The 20,360-nt window shown below is 41.0% G+C and overlaps 1 protein-coding gene across 1 annotated transcript in view; it reads left to right on the top strand.

The window, feature by feature from the left end:
- Nucleotides 1-20,360, top strand: part of CD109 (CD109 molecule) — a 118,128-nt gene that overhangs the window by 10,141 nt on the left and 87,627 nt on the right. The window contains exons 4-5 of the mRNA XM_079781181.1: nucleotides 13,938-13,966; nucleotides 18,526-18,756. Of these exons, the coding sequence (XP_079637307.1) occupies nucleotides 13,938-13,966; nucleotides 18,526-18,756 (260 nt within the window). The remainder of the gene's footprint in view (nucleotides 1-13,937; nucleotides 13,967-18,525; nucleotides 18,757-20,360) is intronic.

Genomic DNA, 20,360 nt, shown 5'->3' with positions numbered 1-20,360 from the left:
GAATTGTAACTCATCATCAGCTTGGTCTGGGCTAAGATGACCATCACACCAAAGGTGCAGTGACAAAACTTGAGAAGGAAATAATTATACTGGGTCCTGGTCTTGCTCTGTCTCATCTATTCTTTACTTCCCTTAGGAAAATTCCATGATTTGGCTTGCTTTTCTTGCAAGGGTGGGGATGAAATTGATCAAAGAAGACTTGGTGGAGGGAGGTAGTGGGAAGGTCTGTGGGTCTTTAGTTCTCAAAGAATTAAAATCTGAAAACCAGAGTGGTAAAGAGCTTGGAAATAAACAAAGAGGAAGATTGTGTGTTTTTAAAAATATATATATTTTATTGATTTTTTTACAGAGAGGAAGGGAGAGGGATAGAGAATTGGAAACATCGATGAGAGAGAAACATCGATCAGTTGCCTCCTGCACACCCCCTACTGGGGATGTGCCTGCAACCAAGGTACATGCCCTTGACTGGAATCGAACCCGGGACCCTTCAGTCCGCAGGTTCAGTGCTCTATGCACTGAGCCAAACCAGTCAGGGCAAGGATTGTGGTTTTTCTTTTCTTTCTTTTTTTTTTTTAGAACACCCGTTAACTTCCTTTTGGTAGGGCAGTGCTAAGAATTTACATTTATGAAAACGTAACTGGCAGAATTGATTTAGTATTATAAATTAAGTTCCACTGAAATATGTGTTAAATCTCCTCAAGAATATAGTTAGTTAAGACAGGGCATTTACTATTTTGAGAATTCTAAACATTTATTAGGCTCAAATTGTATATGGCACAATATTGGGTGACATAAATGTTTGGCGAGATCACACGAAGTTCTTATCCTTATGCTCCTCTTAGGGAAGAAAGATAGGTTTCATTTCATGTGGCAACTTGAGTTGATGGTAGAGGTTGCTTGGAGTGCTTTGCTGATGACAGTTTCAAGATCAAGTCTGGGTTTACTGGAATAGATGGATTAGCTGTGTCTTTATGGACATGAGAATGGGGACTGTGGTATGAAGCCTGCGAGTGAGCCCATTGGGTTGAGGAGAAATGATTGCCTACAGGGTTACATAGGGGACAGAAGTAATAACAACATGGATAAGAGAGAAAGGATGGAAGAGTGGATGCATCCAAATACTAACACCAGATTGCACTATGCTACAGAGGAGGGACAGGGAGAGATTATGAGGTTTTGTTTGGACTAATATTTTAGAAGAATTAGCTGGGTCTGTTGTGTACAGTGTGGGGGACACAGTGGATTAGAATGGGGGCCCTGGAGGCACATTGTAATTGAACCCTTAGCACCACCTGCTACTACCTATGAGGCCTTGGGGCAAGTCACTTCGTCTCACTTAGTCTCAGTTTATTTATTTCTATAATGGTAATAATAATCGTACTACCTCAGAGCATTGTTGTGAGACTTAAGAGAGACTTTAAAAGTGCCCAGCCATGACCAGTGTGGCTCAGTTGGTTGGGCTTCATCCCCGTGTACCGAAGGCTTGTGAGCACATGCCCAGGTTATGGGCTCCATCCCTGGTAGGGGGTGTGCAGGAGGCAGCTGAATGATGTTTTGCTATCTTATTGATATTTCTCTCTCTCTGCCTCTCCCTTCCTCTCTCTAAAAATCAATAAAAAATCTTTAGAAAACAGTAACAACAAAAAACTGCACTGTCCCATATAGCAGCCACTAGCCACATGTAGTTTTGAGCACTTGAAATGTGGTTTGTAAAAATTGATATGGGCTGTGTGTGTGTGAAATACATACTGGATTTTGAATGCTTAGTACCCAAAATTCACCGAAACTCAATAATTTTTATGTTGATTACATGTTCAGTGGTCAGATTTGAGATATATTGGGTTAAATAAAATGTGTTATTTAAAATAATTTCACCTGTTTCTCTTTGCTTTTTTTTACAACATTATCATAGTGCCTGGCACATGGAAACACTTGAGAGTGTAGCTGTGTTGTATCTGACGTTTCCCAGTATTAGATATTAGTACTGACGTCTCCCTCAAGCCTGGAGCATGGGGTCAGGTCTCTCTCTTGATGGCTGTTTGACTCTGACTTGAGTGGGCCTTCAACCTTATTCTGTGTTCCCTGAGGAAGGAAGAAGTCTCCCTCAAAAGAGAACCATACTATAAGGGTGTAAAGGGCCAGAGGGTAAACGCTGTAGGTTTTGGTGGCCTTATGGTCTTTGTGGCCGCTAGTCAGCTTCCCGTTGGTGGTGAAAGCAGCCATGAGTGTGCTTATGTACCAGCGGGACTTTACCTATGGAACTTGAATTCGGAGTTCATATAACTTCCGTGAGTCACAAAATACTGTTCTTTTTATTTTTTCCAGCTATTTAAAAATGCAAAGTCATCTTTAGTTCACGAACTATACAAAACACAGTCATGGCCACATTTGGCCCAGGGGCCGTAGCATGGCCACATTTGGCCCAGGGGCCGTAGATTGCTGCCCCTGCCGTAATAAATACCCTATGCATTTAGCAGCCCATAGCCTTGCTCAACTCTTGGTTTTTCATTTGTACTGAACCTAACATCTAGTTTATAAAGTATCCTTTTATTTGTTTTACTTTTAGTGGGTTTTTGTTTGACCTAATTTACACTTAGCAGTCTAAATGGGACAAAAGGAAACTCATACTTATTGAGGTATTTGTAAACAAGGGAGGCAAGAGAGAAAGAAATTAGAGTATGTAAGGGACGAAAGGAGATATTTTTGGTTCGTTTTGCTTGAAATACTTGTGTTTTCTGTATAGCTTGTATTCACTGATGAGTTATCAACCTCTTAAAGTGACATTAACTTGTGAAGCAGAAACATTATATTTTAAGGTTTTATCCTCCATGGATTTTGGTGGAAAACTTCATTTTTCACTTTGTCCATTACAGTCAAAGAAATTGCTGAATAATGAGAGAACCTTTAAAAACTTGGTAGAGAGGTCAAAATTTTCAGCTTAAAAGTATTATACCTAAGTTTATTACTACATGGTTCATTACTGAATAGCAGAGAGCTGCTGTCAGGCATATAGATTGTAGAAAATCTTTTTTTTTTTTCCATAGAGGGTATTTCTGGACCTAGTGGATTTCCAATTACACACTACTCCTTCCTTCCAGCGATTCTCTGCAGAGCTATTTTGTGAGCACAGATGTCGGAAGAGGCAGCATATGGTGTTATAGAGTGTGTTTAAAAAGTTAAGGAAAGGTTAGTTTTTGTGTATGCTTATTACACAATTTAAAAATAGCTTTGACTCTATTTGTAAGTCAAAAGGCCAGCTCTCAGGCTGTGCCAAGCGTGAAGCCTTAAGACAAGGTTTCTTTTGAGTGGCTTGGTGACACTGGGAAGGAGGCAGCGTCTGAAGGGTTTAGATGGACTTTTTCTGGTTATACACAAAAATGATCTGAGTTTCACAAAGTCAGGGGAAGAAGGACTTCATGTAGCAGAGTGTATCTTTTCTCGGTGATTTCAAAGAATGCCATGCACTGTTTAGCGAGGTGGTGACTGTTTCCCGTGTCTGAGTGGATCCTTGCCAAAAGAGAGAGGGAAGTTCACAACAACTTGTAAATACTGTGTATTTCATCCTCAACCTAGCAACAGCAGAGAAAGAGATTACTATCCCTCGTCTACACGCCCACTACACCACCCCCAATTTTATGTTTTGGTGGTGTACATTATTGCTAGAATGTTAGAACTTTCAAACAAGACTTAATAATTGCCTAGGAGATTCCAAGCTGCATTTGTAAATTTAGAGGGAAGACAAGTAGAAAAAAATGTCAAGTACTCAAAGTTGACCTTTTAATAAGGACACATGAGAGCAGTGCGTGGGCCTTAAATGGGATCTCTCTCCTCATCCTTGAGTCACCGAAGCCAGCAAGAGTCAGGGGTGGGTGGGCATCTCTGCCTCTACACGCTAGCCTTTGGGGGCCGCTTCTGTTTCTGCCTCTGTCTTTCCTGGGTCTGTGAATGGACATGGCCACATGTCAGACCCAGGCATGTAGTTCCAATTTCTCGCTAATGATGAAATCCATTAAAGGTTTGACTATGTTTTTTTTTAAATTTAATAAATCTTTATTGTTCATACTAGAGGCCTGGTGCACGAAATTTTTGTACAGAGGGGGGACGTATCCCTCAGCCCAGCCTGCACCCTCTCCAATCTGGGACCCCTCGAGGGATGTCCGACTGCCATTTAGGCCCTATCCCGGATGGGGCCTAAACGGGCAGTCGGACATCCCTCTCACAATCCAGGACTTCTGGCTCCCCACTGATCACCTGCCTGCCTTCCTGATTGCCCCTAACTGCTTCTGCCTGCCAGCCTGATCACCCCCTAACCACTCTGCTGCCAGCCTGATTGATGCCTAACTGCTCCCCAGCCAGCCTGTTTGCCCCCAACTTCCCTCCTCTGCCGGCCTGGTCACCCCTAACTGCCCTCCTTGCAGGGTTGATCGCCTCCAACTGCCCTCCCTTGCAGGCCTGGTGCCTCCCAACTGCCCTCCCCTGCTGGCCATCTTGTGGTGGCCATCTTGTGTCCACATGGGGGCAGGATCTTTGACCACATGGGGGCAGCTATATTGTGTGTTGCAGTGATGGTCAATCTGCATATTACTCTTTTATTAGATAGGCTAGAGGCCTGGTGCATGCGGGGGGCGCTGACTGGTTTGCCCTGAAGGGTGGGGGTTCCCTTGGGGTGTGGGGCGGCCTAAGCGAGGGGCCTGTGGTGGTTTGCAGGCCGGCCACGCCCCCTGGCGACCCAAGAGGAGGCCCTGGTATCTGGAATTTATTTACCTTCTACAATTGAAACTTTGTAGCCTGGAGCAAAGCCAAGGCTGCTGCTCGCTCCGTGGCCAGCATCGATTTCTGTTGGAGTTAATTCACCTTCTATAATTGAAACTTTGTAGCCTTGAGTGGAGGCTTAGGCCGGCAACAGGATGGCTTCATTTGTTACCGTGGAAACCCAAGCCTCCCTCCCGCTCTCGGTGGCTGTAGCCATCTTGGTTGGGTTTATTTGCGTATTTGCTCCTGATTGGCTGGTGGGCATGGCTTGGCTGGTGGGCGTGGCTTAGGCGTAGCGAAGGTGCGGCCAATTCGAATATTACTCTATTATTAGGTAGGATTATTACAATTGTTCCTCTTTTTTCTCCCCATAGCTCCCCTCCACCTGGTTCCCACCCCATCCTTTGCCCTTACCTCCTCCCCACTGTCCTCATCCATAGGTGTACGATTTTTGTCCAGTCTCTTCTTGTACCCCCCACACCCCTTTCCCCCTGAGAATTGTCAGTCCACTCCCTTTCTATGCCCCTGATTCTATTATATTCACCAGTTTATTCTGTTCATCAGATTTTTTATTCACTTGATATTTAGATTCACTTGCTGATAGATATGTATTTGTTGTTCATAGTTTTTATCTTTACCTTTTTCTTCTTCTTCCTCTTTTTAACCCTTTGCACTCGCTTGCTTTTTTCTTGATTCATTTATTCTAATGCTAACCGTGTCGAGTCACACTCGACATCCGAGTGCAAAAGGTTAAAGAGTACCTTTCAGCATTTCATATAATACTGGTTTGGTGGTGATGAACTCCTTTAGCTTTTTCTTGTCTGTGAAGGTCTTTATCTGACCTTCAATTCTGAATGATAGCTTTGCTGGATAGAGTAATCTTGGTTGTAGGTTCTTGCTATTCATCACTTTGAATATTTCTTGCCACTCCCGTCTGGCCTGCATAGTTTCTGTTGAGAAATCAGCTGACAATCATATGGGTGCTCCCTTGTAGATAACTAACTGTTTTTCTCTTGCTGCTTTTAATATTCTCTCTTTGTCTTTTGCTCTTGGCATTTTAATTATGATGTGTCTTGGTGTGGTCCTCTTTGGATTCTTTTTGTTTGGGGTTCTCTGCACTTCCTGGACTTGTAAGTCTATTTCTTTCACCAGGTGGGGGAAGTTTTCAGTCATTATTTCTTCAAATAGGTTTTCAGTATATTGCTCTCTCTCTTCTTCTGGCACCCCCATAATTCTGATGTTGGTACGCTTGAAGTTGTCCCAGAGGCTCCTTACACTATCTTCATATTTTTGGATTCTTTTTTCTTTTTGCTCTTCTGGTTGGGTGTTTTTTGCTTCTTTGTATTTCAAATCTTTGACTTGATTCTTGTGATCCTCTAGTCTGCTGTTGGATCTCTGTATATTATTTTTTATTTCAGTCAGTGTATGCTTAATTTCTAGTTGGTCCTTTTTCATATCCTCGAGGGTCTTGCTAAATTTATCGGCCTTTTCTAGGAAATTCTTGAAAAACCTTATAACCGTGGTTTTGAACTCTATATCCAGTCGTTTGTTTTCCTCCATTTCTTTCGTTTGTGATCTGTTTCTTTGTCTCCGCATTTTCGCTGCTTCCCTGAGTTGGTAGAGTAGCTTTGTGTGCTAGGTGTCCTATATGGCCCAGTGGCTCAGCCTTCCCAGTTACCTGAGGTGGACACTCTTGGAGCACCCCTTTATGGACTGTGTGTACAGCCTTGTTGTAGTTAAGTCTTGATTGTTGTTGGTATCACTGGAAGGAATTGACCTCTAGGCCAATTGGCTATGAGGATCAGCTGTGTCTACGCTGGGAGAACTTCTGTGCTGGAGACAGCCTTATGAGACAAGACTCGCAAAATTGCAAAAGCCTCTGGCTCAGCTTGGATGGGGTAGAGTCTCAGGGCTGAGCAGACAGCCTTGGCTTCCCATCAGCCCTGCCCTATGAGGCTCCTGGGTCTCAGTGTCCCTCAGTAATCGCTGCAGTCCTCTCTGCGCGCACTTGCGCGCGCGCCTCCAGACCTCTGCCTTTTGCGGCTCCCCTGAGTTTTGGTGCACTCCTCTCTTTTCCCGACAGTCCAGACTCCCCCCATATGAGTCTGGGTCCCTAGGGTCTCGCCCGGAACTGGGGTTCAGTGCAGTCGGAACTGGGGTTCAGTGTAGTCGGGAGCTTCCGTCTTCCTTCTGCTAGAGAAAGCCAGCCAGGCACTCAGCCGCCCGTCCTCTCTGTGTGCGTGTCTCTGTACCTCAGCCTTTTGCAGCTCCTCTGAGTCTCCGTGTGCCCCTCTCTTTCCTTCTAGATGTAGAATTTCCACTCAGGCAGCTTTCCTGTGGTTCTGGATGATGTCCATTCTGTCTTTTAGCTGTAGTTTTGAAATTGTTGTGCGAGGCAGCAGTTTAGGTGTTCACCTATGCCGCCATCTTGGTTTCTCCCCAGTTTGACTGCATTAAAAAGAAAAGTTCTATGAAATGGTGTCTCCTGCACTTCAAATCTAGGGAGCTGATTTTGATTGCTAAAATGCTTGCCCTCCAATTAATAAAACTACTATTTATTTGGTTTGTAGACCCACAGCTATTTTTTACTTTCGCCTTGCCTGGTGTCACTTAGATAAACATAAATTATTGCTCCCCTCCCCCCCCCCCCCCCACCCGTTGCCTCCTACTTAGTAATTTGCCAGTGATGGGAGGTAGGCCGTGTGTCAGGCCATGAGAGAAAGGAAGCATATTGTTTCCTCCGGTCACTAGGCTGACAAAATAGTCAACCCCGATGATGTGTCCTAAAGTAATGAAAAATAAATAACTCTCAATAATCTAGGGTGCAGTTTTTCTGGGGCACGCAGCTCACTGCAGTTTAATTTCTTTTGGTTTTATTTTAATTTGGGACTTTGTGGTGGATGCCTTGCTGTACCACTGAGATACAGCCCTTCAGGGATGAAGGGCTCATTGCCTCAAGCTCTGGGAGTGTTGCCACGGACTCTCAGGGCCAGCGCCCTCTGGGGATTCATCAGCTAAACAAGGCCCCCTTGCCAGAGGGCACCCCTCCCTGGGTGGAGGTCAACCCCTCCTAGGGTGGAGGTCCAGCCAACCCAGGACAACTCTCAAGGGCCATGGTTGCTTCTGAGCGCCCCTTGTGGACGTCTCTTGAGCCTGCAGCTCTCTCTCTCCCCTTCCTCTCCCTAGTCCTGTCTCCTTCCCTTCCCTTCCCTTCTCCAGGTGCCCATCCTCAGTCACTCCCTACAAAACCTCTTGCACTTTAATCATCATCTCAGAGTTGGAACCCAGCCTTAGATGTTGTTATTGTTTTACTTTGCTTTGAAGACGGATTTTTCAGATCTTGACATTAACTTCAAATGTATCATAACTGTGCAGTGTGAAGAACCGATGTGAGAGTTGGGAAATTTTCTAGTTTTCATATATCCTTTTCAGAAATTGTCGTATAGCACGAGTTATTTTAAAATTAGTTTCACTGCTGCAGTGCTTAATATAACTATAAGGGTTGGGAGAAACATTATGGAAGACAACAGACATAAAGTTGAGGGGAGAAAGGAATCCGAGATGACTGAGATTTTGAACCTCAGTGACTGAGAGAGGGGTGACATCAACATACACCAGTAGGCTCTCTAGTCTGTGGAACTTTTACAATAGTCAAAGATAAGAGAATAAAAGGACAAAAGTACAACTGCTGTTCTCGTACTGAGAGGAGAGTAGTGGTTTAGAGATGGGGCCCAAGAGCCAGACTGCGGGGTTAGAACCTTGGCTCCCTTACTTTTTCTGTGTGACTCTGGGCAAGTCACTTAGTGTTTGTGTGACTCAGGGTTCTCATTTGTAAAATAAGGATAATAATGCTTAACAGGATCATGGTGAGGATTAAACCAGTTAATGTATGTAATAGCTGTAGAGCACTCTAAACAGTATCTATATTATTATTGTATTCACAAAATCAAAAAGATAACACATAGTCCGACCTGTTGGTTGTTTTATTGCTTCTGAGAAATATCTTCATTCTTCCATCCTCTAGACCAGCACTCTTCAATAGGAGTATAATGGTACCACCTATGTAATATAACATTTTTATTTATTTATTTATTTATTTATTTATTTATTTATTTATTTGTCTAAAGTTTGTAATATAACACTTTCTAGTAACCAAATTAAAAAAATAAAAAGAAACAGGTGAAATTAATTTGATAATATACTTTATTTAACCCAATAATTCATAAATATTATCAGCTCAACATGCTATCACTATAAAAATTACTGAGATAGTTTGCATTCTTTTTTTGTTTTAAGTCTTAGAAATATGGGTTGTATTTTACACATGAAGCGTATTTCAGTTGCTTAATAGCCACTTGTGGCTAGAGGCTACTGTATTGGACTGTGTGCAGCTTCAGAGGTTTGCTAGTTAACCTTTTTTAATGTCAGAAGTGTTCCAGTTAGCTCTTACTGTGAATGAACCAACTCCAAAACTTAGTGGCTTAAAACAACAATGGTTTATTAATTCTCACGAGTCTCACTCACCCAGCCTTGTACACACAAGATTGGTGATTATTGGCTGACCTATTTCTTACCATGACAATTGTGACATTTTCTAATTCCATGATTCCTTCTACATTTATGGTAAAGAAGAACTTTTTCTTCTCCCTCATTTAGTCTTTTACTTAATTATATAGTAGCACGAACTCATAGACTCTTGAGTTTTTTCAGTAGGTTATAATCCATTATTTATTTGAATGCTCAAATTGTCTTACCATTATATATCAGTATATAGATATAGTCTATATTTTTTTGTAGATTTGCCATATTACCCCTGCCCCCACGCATGTATAACTTTCACCAGTATCAACATCACTCACCATAATGGTACATTTTTTAAATACCAAAGATGAACCTATATTGACTCATCATAACATCATAATCACCCAAAATCCATAGTTTATCTTAGAGTTCACTCTTGGTCTTATACATCTTATGGGTTTGGACAAATGTATAATAATGTACCCATCATTATAATATCATACAAAGTATTTTCACTGCCCTAAAAGTACTCTGTGTTCTGCCTGTTCATCTCTCCCTGCCTCCCCCTGGCAACCACTGATTTTTATATTGTCTTTATAGCTTTGTCTTTTCTACAGTTTTATAGGGTTGAAATTATATAGTATGTAGCCTTTTCAGATTGGCTTCTTTCACTTAGTAATAAGCATTTAAGTTTTCTTCTTTTCTTGTAATGTCTTAATAGTTCATTTCTTTTTAATGTTGCATAACAAGCCATTGTCAGGCTGTACCACAGTTTATTTATCTAATCACCTACTGAAGGACATCTTGATTGCTTCTAAGTTTTGGCAATTATTGCCCTGGTTGGTATGGCTTGGTTGGTTGGAGTATCATCAGGGTACATGCCTGGGTTGTGAATTCAATCCCCAGTTGGGGTGTGTGTGGGAGGCAACAGATCTCTCACATTGATGTTTCTCTCGCTTTCTCTCTTTCCCTTCCTCTCTGAAATCAATTAAAAAATAAGTTTTGGTAATTATCAATAAAGCTTCTATAAACACCTGTGTGCAGATTTTTGTGTGCACATACGTTTTCAACTCCTTTGAGTAAATTACCAAGGAACATGATTGCTGGAGTATATGGTATGAGTAAGTTTAATTTTGTAGGAAACTACCAAACTGTCTTCCAAAGTGGCTGTACCATTTGGCATTCCCACCAACAATGAGTGAGAGTTCCTATTGCTCCACATACTGGTCAGCATTTGGTGTTGTATTTTGGACTTTGTCTCTTTTAATGGGTATGTAGTGGTATCTCGTTGTTTTAATTTACATTTCCTTGTGATGTGGAGCATCTCTTATGCTTATTTGCCATCCATTTATTTTCTGTAGTGAAGTGTCTGTTCAGGTCTTTGACCTTTTTTTTTTTAAAAGTCCAGTTTTATATTTTTAATATGTCTTTATTGATCTTAGAGGAAGGAAGCAGGATAGAGAGATAGAAACATTGATGAGAGAGAAACATGGATTTCTGCCTCCTGAATGTCCCCTACCAGGGATCCAGCCAGCAACCTGGGCATGTGCCCTGACCAGGAACTGCGGAACTGAACCAGTCATCTCTAGCTTCATGGGTTGATGCTCAACCTTTGAGCCACACCAGCTGGGCTGACCTATTTTTTAATCGATATATTTTTTTAAATTGTTGAGTTTTGAGAGTACTTTGTATATTTTGGATAGCAATCCATTATCAAATGTGTCTTTTGCAAATATTTTCTCCCAGTCTGGCTTTTCTTTTTATTCTCTTCACATTGTTTTTTGTAGAGAAGTTTTTAATTGGAATGAAGTCTAGCTTATCAATTATTTCATACATCAGAGTTGTATCTAAAAAAGCATCATCATACCCAAGGCCATCTAGGTCTTTTCCTTATGTTATCCTCTAGGAATTTTACAGTATTGCATTTTACCTTTAAGTCTATGATCCATTTTGAGTTAAATTTTGTAAAGGTTGTAAGGACTGTGTCTAGATTCATTTTTGTTGCATGTGGATGTCCAGTTGTTTCAGTATCATTTGTTGAAGAGACTATCTTTACTCCATTGTATTACCTTTGCTGCTTGTCAAAGATCAACTGACTATATTTAAGGTGATCTATTTCTGGGCTTTCTATTCTCCTCCATTGCTCTATTTGTCTCTTCTCCCCTCCCCCCAATACAACACTCTCTTGATTACTGTAGCGTTGCAATAAGTCTTTACATCAGATAGTTTCATTCTTCTAATTTTGTTTTTTCTCTTCAATATTGAGTTGGCTATGCTGGGTCTTTTGTCTCTCCATAGAAATTTTAGAATCAGTTTGTAACTTGCTGGGATTTTGATTGTGATTGCATTGATTCTATAGATAAGGTTGCGAAGAACTGACAACTTGACAATATTAAGTCTTTTCATCTATGAATATGGAATATCTCTTCATTTATTTGTTCTTTTTTATCAGAATTTTATAGTTTTCCTCATATAGATCTCATACATATTTTGTTAGATTTATATCTGTGTCTTTCATTTTTTTGTTGGTGCTGATGTTAATGGTATTGTTTTTAATTTCAAATTCCACTTGTTCATTGTTGGTATATAATGACCATAATATTTTTAACTAAAACAACAATAACAGCAACAACAACAACAACAACAACAACAACAACGAAACACTGTCTCCACATGTGCTGAAGTACCTGGTAAAATTAAAGTGAATTCTGCTATATGGCAAATATTCTCAATTTCAAATTATTTCCATATTGAAATGTTTTAAGTGTTTCAGCCCAAGTATTTCACATGGTCTGTCATTTTGCCTGTAGAGTACCATGACTCTTTTGACAGATATTTTTATAAGACAAAACTTATCAAGTGAATTGTCTCTGTTTGTGGTCCTTTTGAATGTTTCACCAAGTTTAATTGCTGCAATATCATAGAGCTTCTCAATTTCTTTTTTTTTGAAGTGAACATATCAAGATTTTATTGTCATATAATAAAACAAAATATGATGCTTAGAATTGAATCACTTGACCCTTTCTCTTATCTCCTCCCAGTTCAAAATGCTTGCATCTCTTAATGGCCAGCATTCTCTTAGATCTGCAGTTGGGCTCAACGCATTCAAGCCTCAGCACAATCTTCTTTGTAGTTTTAGCCTTTTTTCGGAAAATCGGCCCATTGAGGCAGTGGTTTTCAGCGTGCATGTGCACACATCAGGGAGTGCGTAAGCCCATTTATAAGGGTGTAGTTAGAACATGTGCTTTTATTGCTATAATTTTACTGAGCAAAACTAAGAAATTAAGGTTTTCTAATATTCAATATTTTGTTTGAGAAAGGGCATGTATAAACTTTATAAATCTAAGTTGACATTGGCAGTGTGTACTAAATAGCTTATTTTATTATTAAATATGTTTTTATTGATTTTTAGAAAGAAGAAGGGAGAAGAATAGAGAGATAGAAACATCAATGAGAGATACATCATTGATCTGCTGCCTCTTGCATGTCCCCTACTGGGGATTGAGCCTGCAACCTGGGCACACCACATTGGCTGGGCCTAAATAGTTTATTGATTGAATGCTCCATCACAGAAATTTGAAGACCACTGCTATAGAGTCACATAGACATTCCCAGTGGATAACTCTTCAAGCTTCCTGGCACTATAATTGCTTATGTTTATCAAGTGTTACCTATGTGCCAGGCATTGTTCTATATACTTCACAGACACGGACATACTTATTGCTTAAAACCACGTTATGAGATTGGTATGATTGTTAGCATTCTCATTTTATAAATGAAAAAACTGACCCTGGAGACTCAGATAACTTGGTCTGGGACGGGGGTAGTATGTGACTGGTTCAGGATAGAACCCATGTGGTCCTATTCTAGAGGCCACTTGCTTAATCCTTATTCCGTATGGGCTGCCTGCTCATCTGTTCCCAGGGGCTAGACACATGTGGCCTTGAGGAGGAGAGGGACCATGTTTGTCTTGTTTGTTGTGGTTCCCTTAATATTTCTTAAGTGAATGAAGGGACTGAGGGTCTGTCACCATTTCTAAATTCATGCCACTTAAATGGGAACTTTGGATAAGTAATTTTTTATTTTTAACATGAAACACTTTTTCCCTTGAAATAAATGGATCTGATGAAAAAAAGAATGACACGAGTTGAATTAGCAGTCCCATATTTAGAAACTTTACACGAAAAAAAAAAAGTCTGCATTACTCTAATACTAATGAGCCAGTTATGAGTCGACATGACTAATGCCTTCCTTTTCTTGCTTTATCATGAGGGTATGAGAACATAAGAACTAAACCTCAGATTCCTTCTGTAGATTCTCTGAAGTGTTGCTCAAATGTGTATAATATTAAAACAGCACCAGGAGCTGCAGCAACCATGCCAACAGAAATGATAATGGGAAAGGGACGTAAAACTTACTGATTTTTTTGAGAGGCTCACCCAGTAATAGTCTTTTACGTCTGGCCCAGTTTTCCTTAATTCTTTGGCACAAAGATAAGTAATAATCTCTCAGGTGTTCTGGGCATTACCAACGTTGTGTTGGTTTGGCCAAATAAGTTTATGATTCCTTCCACATCAAGAATTTTAGGGGAGTCTTGCAAGTTCTGTGTTATATCATCAGATTCAAATTATGACTCTTTTTTCCCCCCTTCATTTCCCTTTTAGGCTCTTTCAAGACACTTATTCTTCCATCAGTAAGTATCCATTAACATTTTTTGGTTTCAGAAATGTGCATTTCATCAGTGAACTAAATACATTAATATTTTGTTGGTGTTTGTATCCAGTTAAATTCCTTGTGAATTTGGCTTGAGTTCAGTTGCATCTTCAGACGATGTAAGAATAATCTTCCTTCAGGGAGATTGGTTATTAGGCCTTTCAAACTCGTAGCAGAGATTTTCTTCTTGTCAAATAGAGAACTTCACTGAAGGAAATGGGCCCAGACTAATAGCGCAGGAACCTGGGCTGGTTTGGTCCTGCTTCTGCCTTAATGAGCCCTACAGTCTCGAGTGTGTAATTAACGCTCCATCCTTTAGTCTCCTCATCCTGGAACAGGGCAGAGCCATGCTGAGCCTGTTGGAGTCTGAGGCAAAAGGAAACATCAGTAACACTGATACTATCTTAGTTTAAAATTTTATTTTTGTTCATAATTGAATTATTTGCATTATTTTGGATATGTTAAACTATTTAAAATAATGTTATCTATCTTTATTACCGAGTTTTTTGGTACCCCCTCAAATTTTATACCTGAGCCAAGTATCTCACGCACCTCACCCTAGACCCCGCCCTGGAAAAGGGGAGAAGACACTGTGTCTATTTCGTAATGGTGCGGGTACCCTGGAGGAGAAACCGGGTGTCACAGTGCTGTCAGCTTTGATACAGAAGTGCAAAGGGGTTGTTATTTTGTTGATAGAGTCATAGAATCTGATTAATAAATGTTGTTTGTGAATGAATCCTACTTCCCACAGTTTTGATTTGGAAGTTTGTACTTTTATTACTGTGCTTTGTTTTGGAGCTTCACACTAATGTGCAGTAGAGCACAGCATCCAACAAGAGGTGCGCTTTGGTATACTTTTCTGAGAATAGATGACTAATGACTTTGACCCTGACACATTCCATACTTAGGGAGGGTCAGCATTACTTGATGAGCTGGGTTCCCCCATTACCTCCTGAAGGTTACTTGTCAAGCACATTCAGAAACCACATTCATTTTGGAGGGTTCCTTGAGGATTTAGTGCTCCCCAACAGTACCTTATAAAAGTTACTTATATTCCATAGCTATTATGTTTCTCAGCTATTTATGCTTGTGTTTTCCTTATGAAGAAATATACTTATTTTATATTATTAAATAAAGTGGAAGGGAGGGAAGGGGCATAGCAGGCAAAAGTGGGGAGTCTTGGTGACAATAAAACATTAGATTGTGTTAATGAAACCTAAAACATTAGATGCAGCCACCAGTGCCTGTGTATGTCACACAGTTGAAAGAGCATTCCAGTGAGAAGACTGAAATACATTTTGTGTAATAGAATTGTCCTATAGCAGAAAGGGGTGGGATTTAAGTTCAGGAATCATAGCTTAAAGCACAGTAACTTTCCGGTTTCCTCAAAGAAGTCTGCAGTTGCATCGACTGGAAGTGCAGAAAGGCTGAGAAGAGAAGGCATTTAGACAGGATAAGCGCACTAGGACTTGTTCCAATAATGCTAGTATAAACTGCACTCATCCGAGCTCTCATTAGCTGGAAATTTGGCTACTATTATTTTTTTAAGTCTTAACTATATGAAATACTAAGCCTGACATTCTATACATAATGCTATTTCTATTGCATGTAGCTATAGCGATATTTATTGAAAGCTTTACTAGAAATTATATTCAGGATTTATCCCTTTTTAGTAAAACAGTTTTAAAGACATAGTCATAAAATGTCTGGGAAAATTTGATAATTAGGCAAAAATAGAAGGTTCTGCATTTTTATGAGTTTTTAATTAAAATAGATGCAACTTTCAAAGTGTACTTGCATTCTGATGTTTGTAAATGTATTATTTTAAATTAAGGTCTTCATGAATTTTTTGCTGTAAAATAAGAATATTTGGTTGCATTAAAACAAATGTGTTTTTAACATCTGGTTACTTATTGTTTCTACTTTTTGATATACTCCAATGAGCCTTTAAAAAGGAGTAAATAAAAAATTAATGTTTATTACAAAGATTATTCTTTGTACAGAATATGCTAGAAAAAATTCTTTTATTCTCTTTGTTAATAAAGTTAAATCACACGAGTGAGTGATTTTCAAAATTAGAAATGTTTTTAAAGTTTTTTAAAAAAATTTCTTTATTGATTACGGTGTTACATATGTGTCCTTATTCCCCCATTACCCCGCCTCCCCCCCCCCCCCCCCCCACATGCCCTCACCTCAAGTGCATGTTGTCTTCTCTGACTTTCTAGCACTGGGATCAGTGCCTAGGCTTGGAGGATCCCAAACAGCCTAAAGTTTACATATGGGGCAGTGGGGTTTCTAACAGGGGAGAGTTGAAAAAGAAAATTAGGGTAACTGGAAGGAGCAGAAAGATAACCAGTACCATCCCCTTCTGAGGCTGTGTCAGCTCCATGAAGGAGGATGGAGGAAGGGACAGAGTAAATGTTTTTGGACCCATTCGTGTTTATTCTAATTCTCTAATTCTTTGACCTCCTGTGGCTAATAGGCCTTTTTGGCTTCAGGCCTCTGCATCATGAATTTGACATAAGTCTTTAATCTACTTTCTGTTCTGGAGCCTCTGTGCCACTAAAAATGATCAAACTAGTCCAAATTATAAAGAGAAATCTCATCAAGTATCTAATTTTTAATACTTATAAATCTTTTCCATATATAAGCAGATGATATAATGGTTCCTGGCATGTGCATTTTCCTGCGTATAGTATTAAGGAATCTGTTTTACAAAATCTGAGGACTGAAGTGTCACTTGAGAAAACAATATAAGAATGCAGGTTTCAGGCTAGACTCTCAGCCCCATCAGGGCACATCTTTGGTTCATCATGATGTATCCCAAGCACTTAGAACATCCTGGAACTAGAAGGTGCTCAATAAATACTTATTTATTGAAGAAAAGCAGAAAAATTAACACTGGAAGTCATTTGAAGGTGATATTACTGATTCTTTTTCCTAATATTTTATTATGAAATATTTAAACGTACAAAAAAACTTGAAAGAATTTCATATACCCATCAGTTAGAATCTGCCCTTCACCTTTTATCACATTTGCTTCATCACATATTTCTCCATTTACCTATCTCTCCACCCATTTATTTATCTTATTTTTAAAATGCATTTCCAAGTAAATGGCAGCCATCACTATTTTCTCCTTAAATATATCCCGCTGACCATGTTATTGGTGGTTTGATACATTTCCTTCATATTCTTACCCATATCCCTAGCTTTATAGTGGCTGCTGTTACTGGAAAATTCCTCTGAGCTTTATGTGGGTAAAATTGATTTGCAAAAAAGAGTCAGAATGAAGTTTTAGAACCTCAGGTTTTTTAACCTGAAAATGAACTAAAAGTCAGGTGTGCTAATGATCTGTGTTGTGTAAACTATTATTCCAAAACTTTGGCGTAATACAACAATACGCTCTTACTACTTCTCACAGTTTCTGTGGGTTAGGAATCTGGGAACCACATAGTAGGGCAGTCCTGATTTGGGCTCTCACGAAGGTGCAGTCAATGTGTCACCCGGAGCTGCCCTCATCCGATGGCTTCCCTAGGGCTGGCTCTTCTGCACTGCTGGCAGGTTGGGGCTGGGTGTTGGTGGGAGGCCTCAGTTCCATCGCATGTGGGCGTGTTGAGTGTCCTCAGCATCTGGTGTCTGTCTCCTGCCAGAGCGAGGAATCAAAGAAAGAGAGAACCAGGCAGAAACCATCATTTTCATGATGCAGACTCATTCTGTTCTTGAGAAGCAAGCCACTAAATCTGGGAACTAGGCTCTATCTTTCCAAGGGAGGGGGAGATCAGAGAATTTTGGGACACATTTTAAAACCACCACATGAAAGGCTCTTAAGAGCAGCATAGCTCCTCTTGGGTTGGAATCTCAGCTAGTGACCTGGAACTACTCCCTTCCCTCCTCCACGCCTCAGTTTCCTTGTGTGTAAAATTGTATTCGTGAGAGCACCCATCTGAGGGGTTGTGAGGTTAAATGGCACTGCATGTGCAAACTGCTCTGGTCTGTTCATGCTGGCAGTGAGGTTTCTGTTACTAGAAATAGTGAAAGGACTGTGACACATACTGCACAAGGTGTAGGAAGAGAGTGTGTAGAACAGAGCCTGAGAGAGGATAGCAAAAACCCGAATCTTGTGCAAATGTGCCTTTCACCGACTGATGGCCTCAGGTGGGACGTGGCATGGAAAGGAATGTTGAAGGATATTAGATTTTCTGACCCACAGTGACTGTCAGAGAGGGAAAATTTGCACTTGGGATAGGAAATGACAAGGTGACTGGCAGCTGAGAGTGAGCTGTGGGATGTGTCTCACATTCCAGAAACCCTGTGATTTAATTGGAGAGCAAAGTACAGGATGTTAAAGGAAAGCAAATTGTTTAACTTAGGTGCCTAGGGTGAAATGTTTCAACCTTGCAATTACTTTTTCTGGTGAACCTTGCAATTACTTTCAATAATACTATGTATTTGCATTTTTTTATTCTACTTATAATTAAAAACATTTTTGATGTAAAATAATGAGACCTTGATATGTCTGATTTCTTTTTTCCCTAGTTACCTCTGAAAAGTGAAGATGAGATCTATGAGCTCCGTGTAACTGGACGTGCACAGGATGAGCTTTTATTTTCTAATAGTACACGCTTAACATTTGACAGAAAGAGAATGACGGTCTTCGTTCAAACAGACAAAACCCTGTACAAGCCAAAGCAGGAAGTGAAGTTTCGTGTTGTTACACTCTTCTCAGATTTTAAACCTACCAAAACCCCTGTAAACATTCGAATTCTGGTAAGTGCCAGACAGAAATGAAGGGAGGAGTTCGAGCCATCTTGCTGAAGCTCTCTTGTAAGTTTCGTACATGTTATCTTAGAATTCCCCAAGGACAAGCTTCCCTCCCAACATGGAATACTCTCTCTAGGAGGGGGAGCTGGGGTTCCAGTCCTGGCTTCTTCATGGATTTATTTATTTGTTAACCATTTATTGAATTTCTGTTCCAGGTGCTGGGATAGGGCAGTGAACATAACAGATTAGGTCCCTGTTCACATCGAGCTTATATTTCAGTGGGAAGATAGACAATAGAAACACACACACACACACACACACACACACACACACACACACACACACAAATAGATAGGTAGATATGTATATATTTGTGTGTGTGTGTGTATGTGTGTGTTTGTGTGTGTGTGTGTGAGAGGGGGGGAGAGAGAGAGAGAGGGAGAGAGAGAGAGAGAGAGAGAGAGAGAGAGAGAGAGAGGGAGAGAGAGAGAGAGAGAGGGAGAGAGAGAGAGAGAGAGAGAAAGAGATTGCTATTTCCTATCAGGTTGTTAGGGAAATACTACTTGAGCAGAGGCTTAAAGGAAATAAAAGCATGAGCTCAAACAAACAGAGGGAACAGCACATGCATAGGCCCTGAGGTGGGAGCTTGTTGGGAGCTTTGGGGGAACCACACGCTGACAGTGTGCTGGAGCCCCGGGAATGAGGGAACCCGTTTTAGGAGAATCAGGTAAGTGGGTTGGAGGAGGGGTATTACAGGGTCTTGTTGGCCATTTACATGGACTTTGCATTTTATTCTGAGTGAAATGAGAACTCACTGGAGAATTCTGAGGAGAGGCATAATGTGATATGACATAAATCTGAAAAGAATCTGCTCTAAGAATAGCTCTGGTTGTGGGATCTTAAGGAAATTAATTAAGCTCTCTGACCCTCCGTTTCCTTATCTGTAAAATCTATCAAATAATAGCATATATGCAAATTGGTTGGGGTGCCATCACGTAATGACCGATCAGCAGGCTTGCATCCCCACCCCCTGTGCCGGCCCAGAGACATGAGGCTCGCGTCCCGACCCCAGCAACGGGCCCCCGGATGTGAGGCTCGCGTCTCCGCCCCCCTGCGCCGGCCTGGAGACATGAGGCTCGTGTCCCCGACCCCGGCAATGGGCCTGGGGATGTGAGGCTCGTGTCCCCGCCCCACTGCACCGGCCCGAGGGTCTGCAGGTGCACGGAGAAGCCCCTCCGCCGTGGGCCTGGCTGAGGGTTTGCAGGCCTCCCCTGGCTCTGGCCTACCTCTTTGGGGCAACCCATCGAGGAGCCCCGGATGGCTGGGTGGGGCCTACCTCTTTGGGGGGCTGGATCGCGGGGCTCCTGCACTGTGACAGGGCACAGGCCAGGCTGGGGGACCCCCCCTCCCTGAGTGCACAAAATTTGTGCAGTGGGCCACTAGTGTATAATAATATCTCAGAAACTTTTTGTGAGGATTAAGTGAGATAATTCAAGTAAAGCCTTTAGAACTGTGCCTGGCACATAGTACATGCTCACTAAATGTCAGCTATTATTATTGTAGGAGCCTCCTTTGGCAGGGAGTCACTGTCCTTTGCTGCTTGAACGCTC

This window comes from Cnephaeus nilssonii, assembly GCF_951640355.1.
Source record: "Cnephaeus nilssonii genome assembly, chromosome: 9".
In the NCBI taxonomy this organism is placed as follows: domain Eukaryota; kingdom Metazoa; phylum Chordata; class Mammalia; order Chiroptera; family Vespertilionidae; genus Cnephaeus; species Cnephaeus nilssonii.
This window is presented reverse-complemented; position numbering and strand designations above follow the sequence as displayed.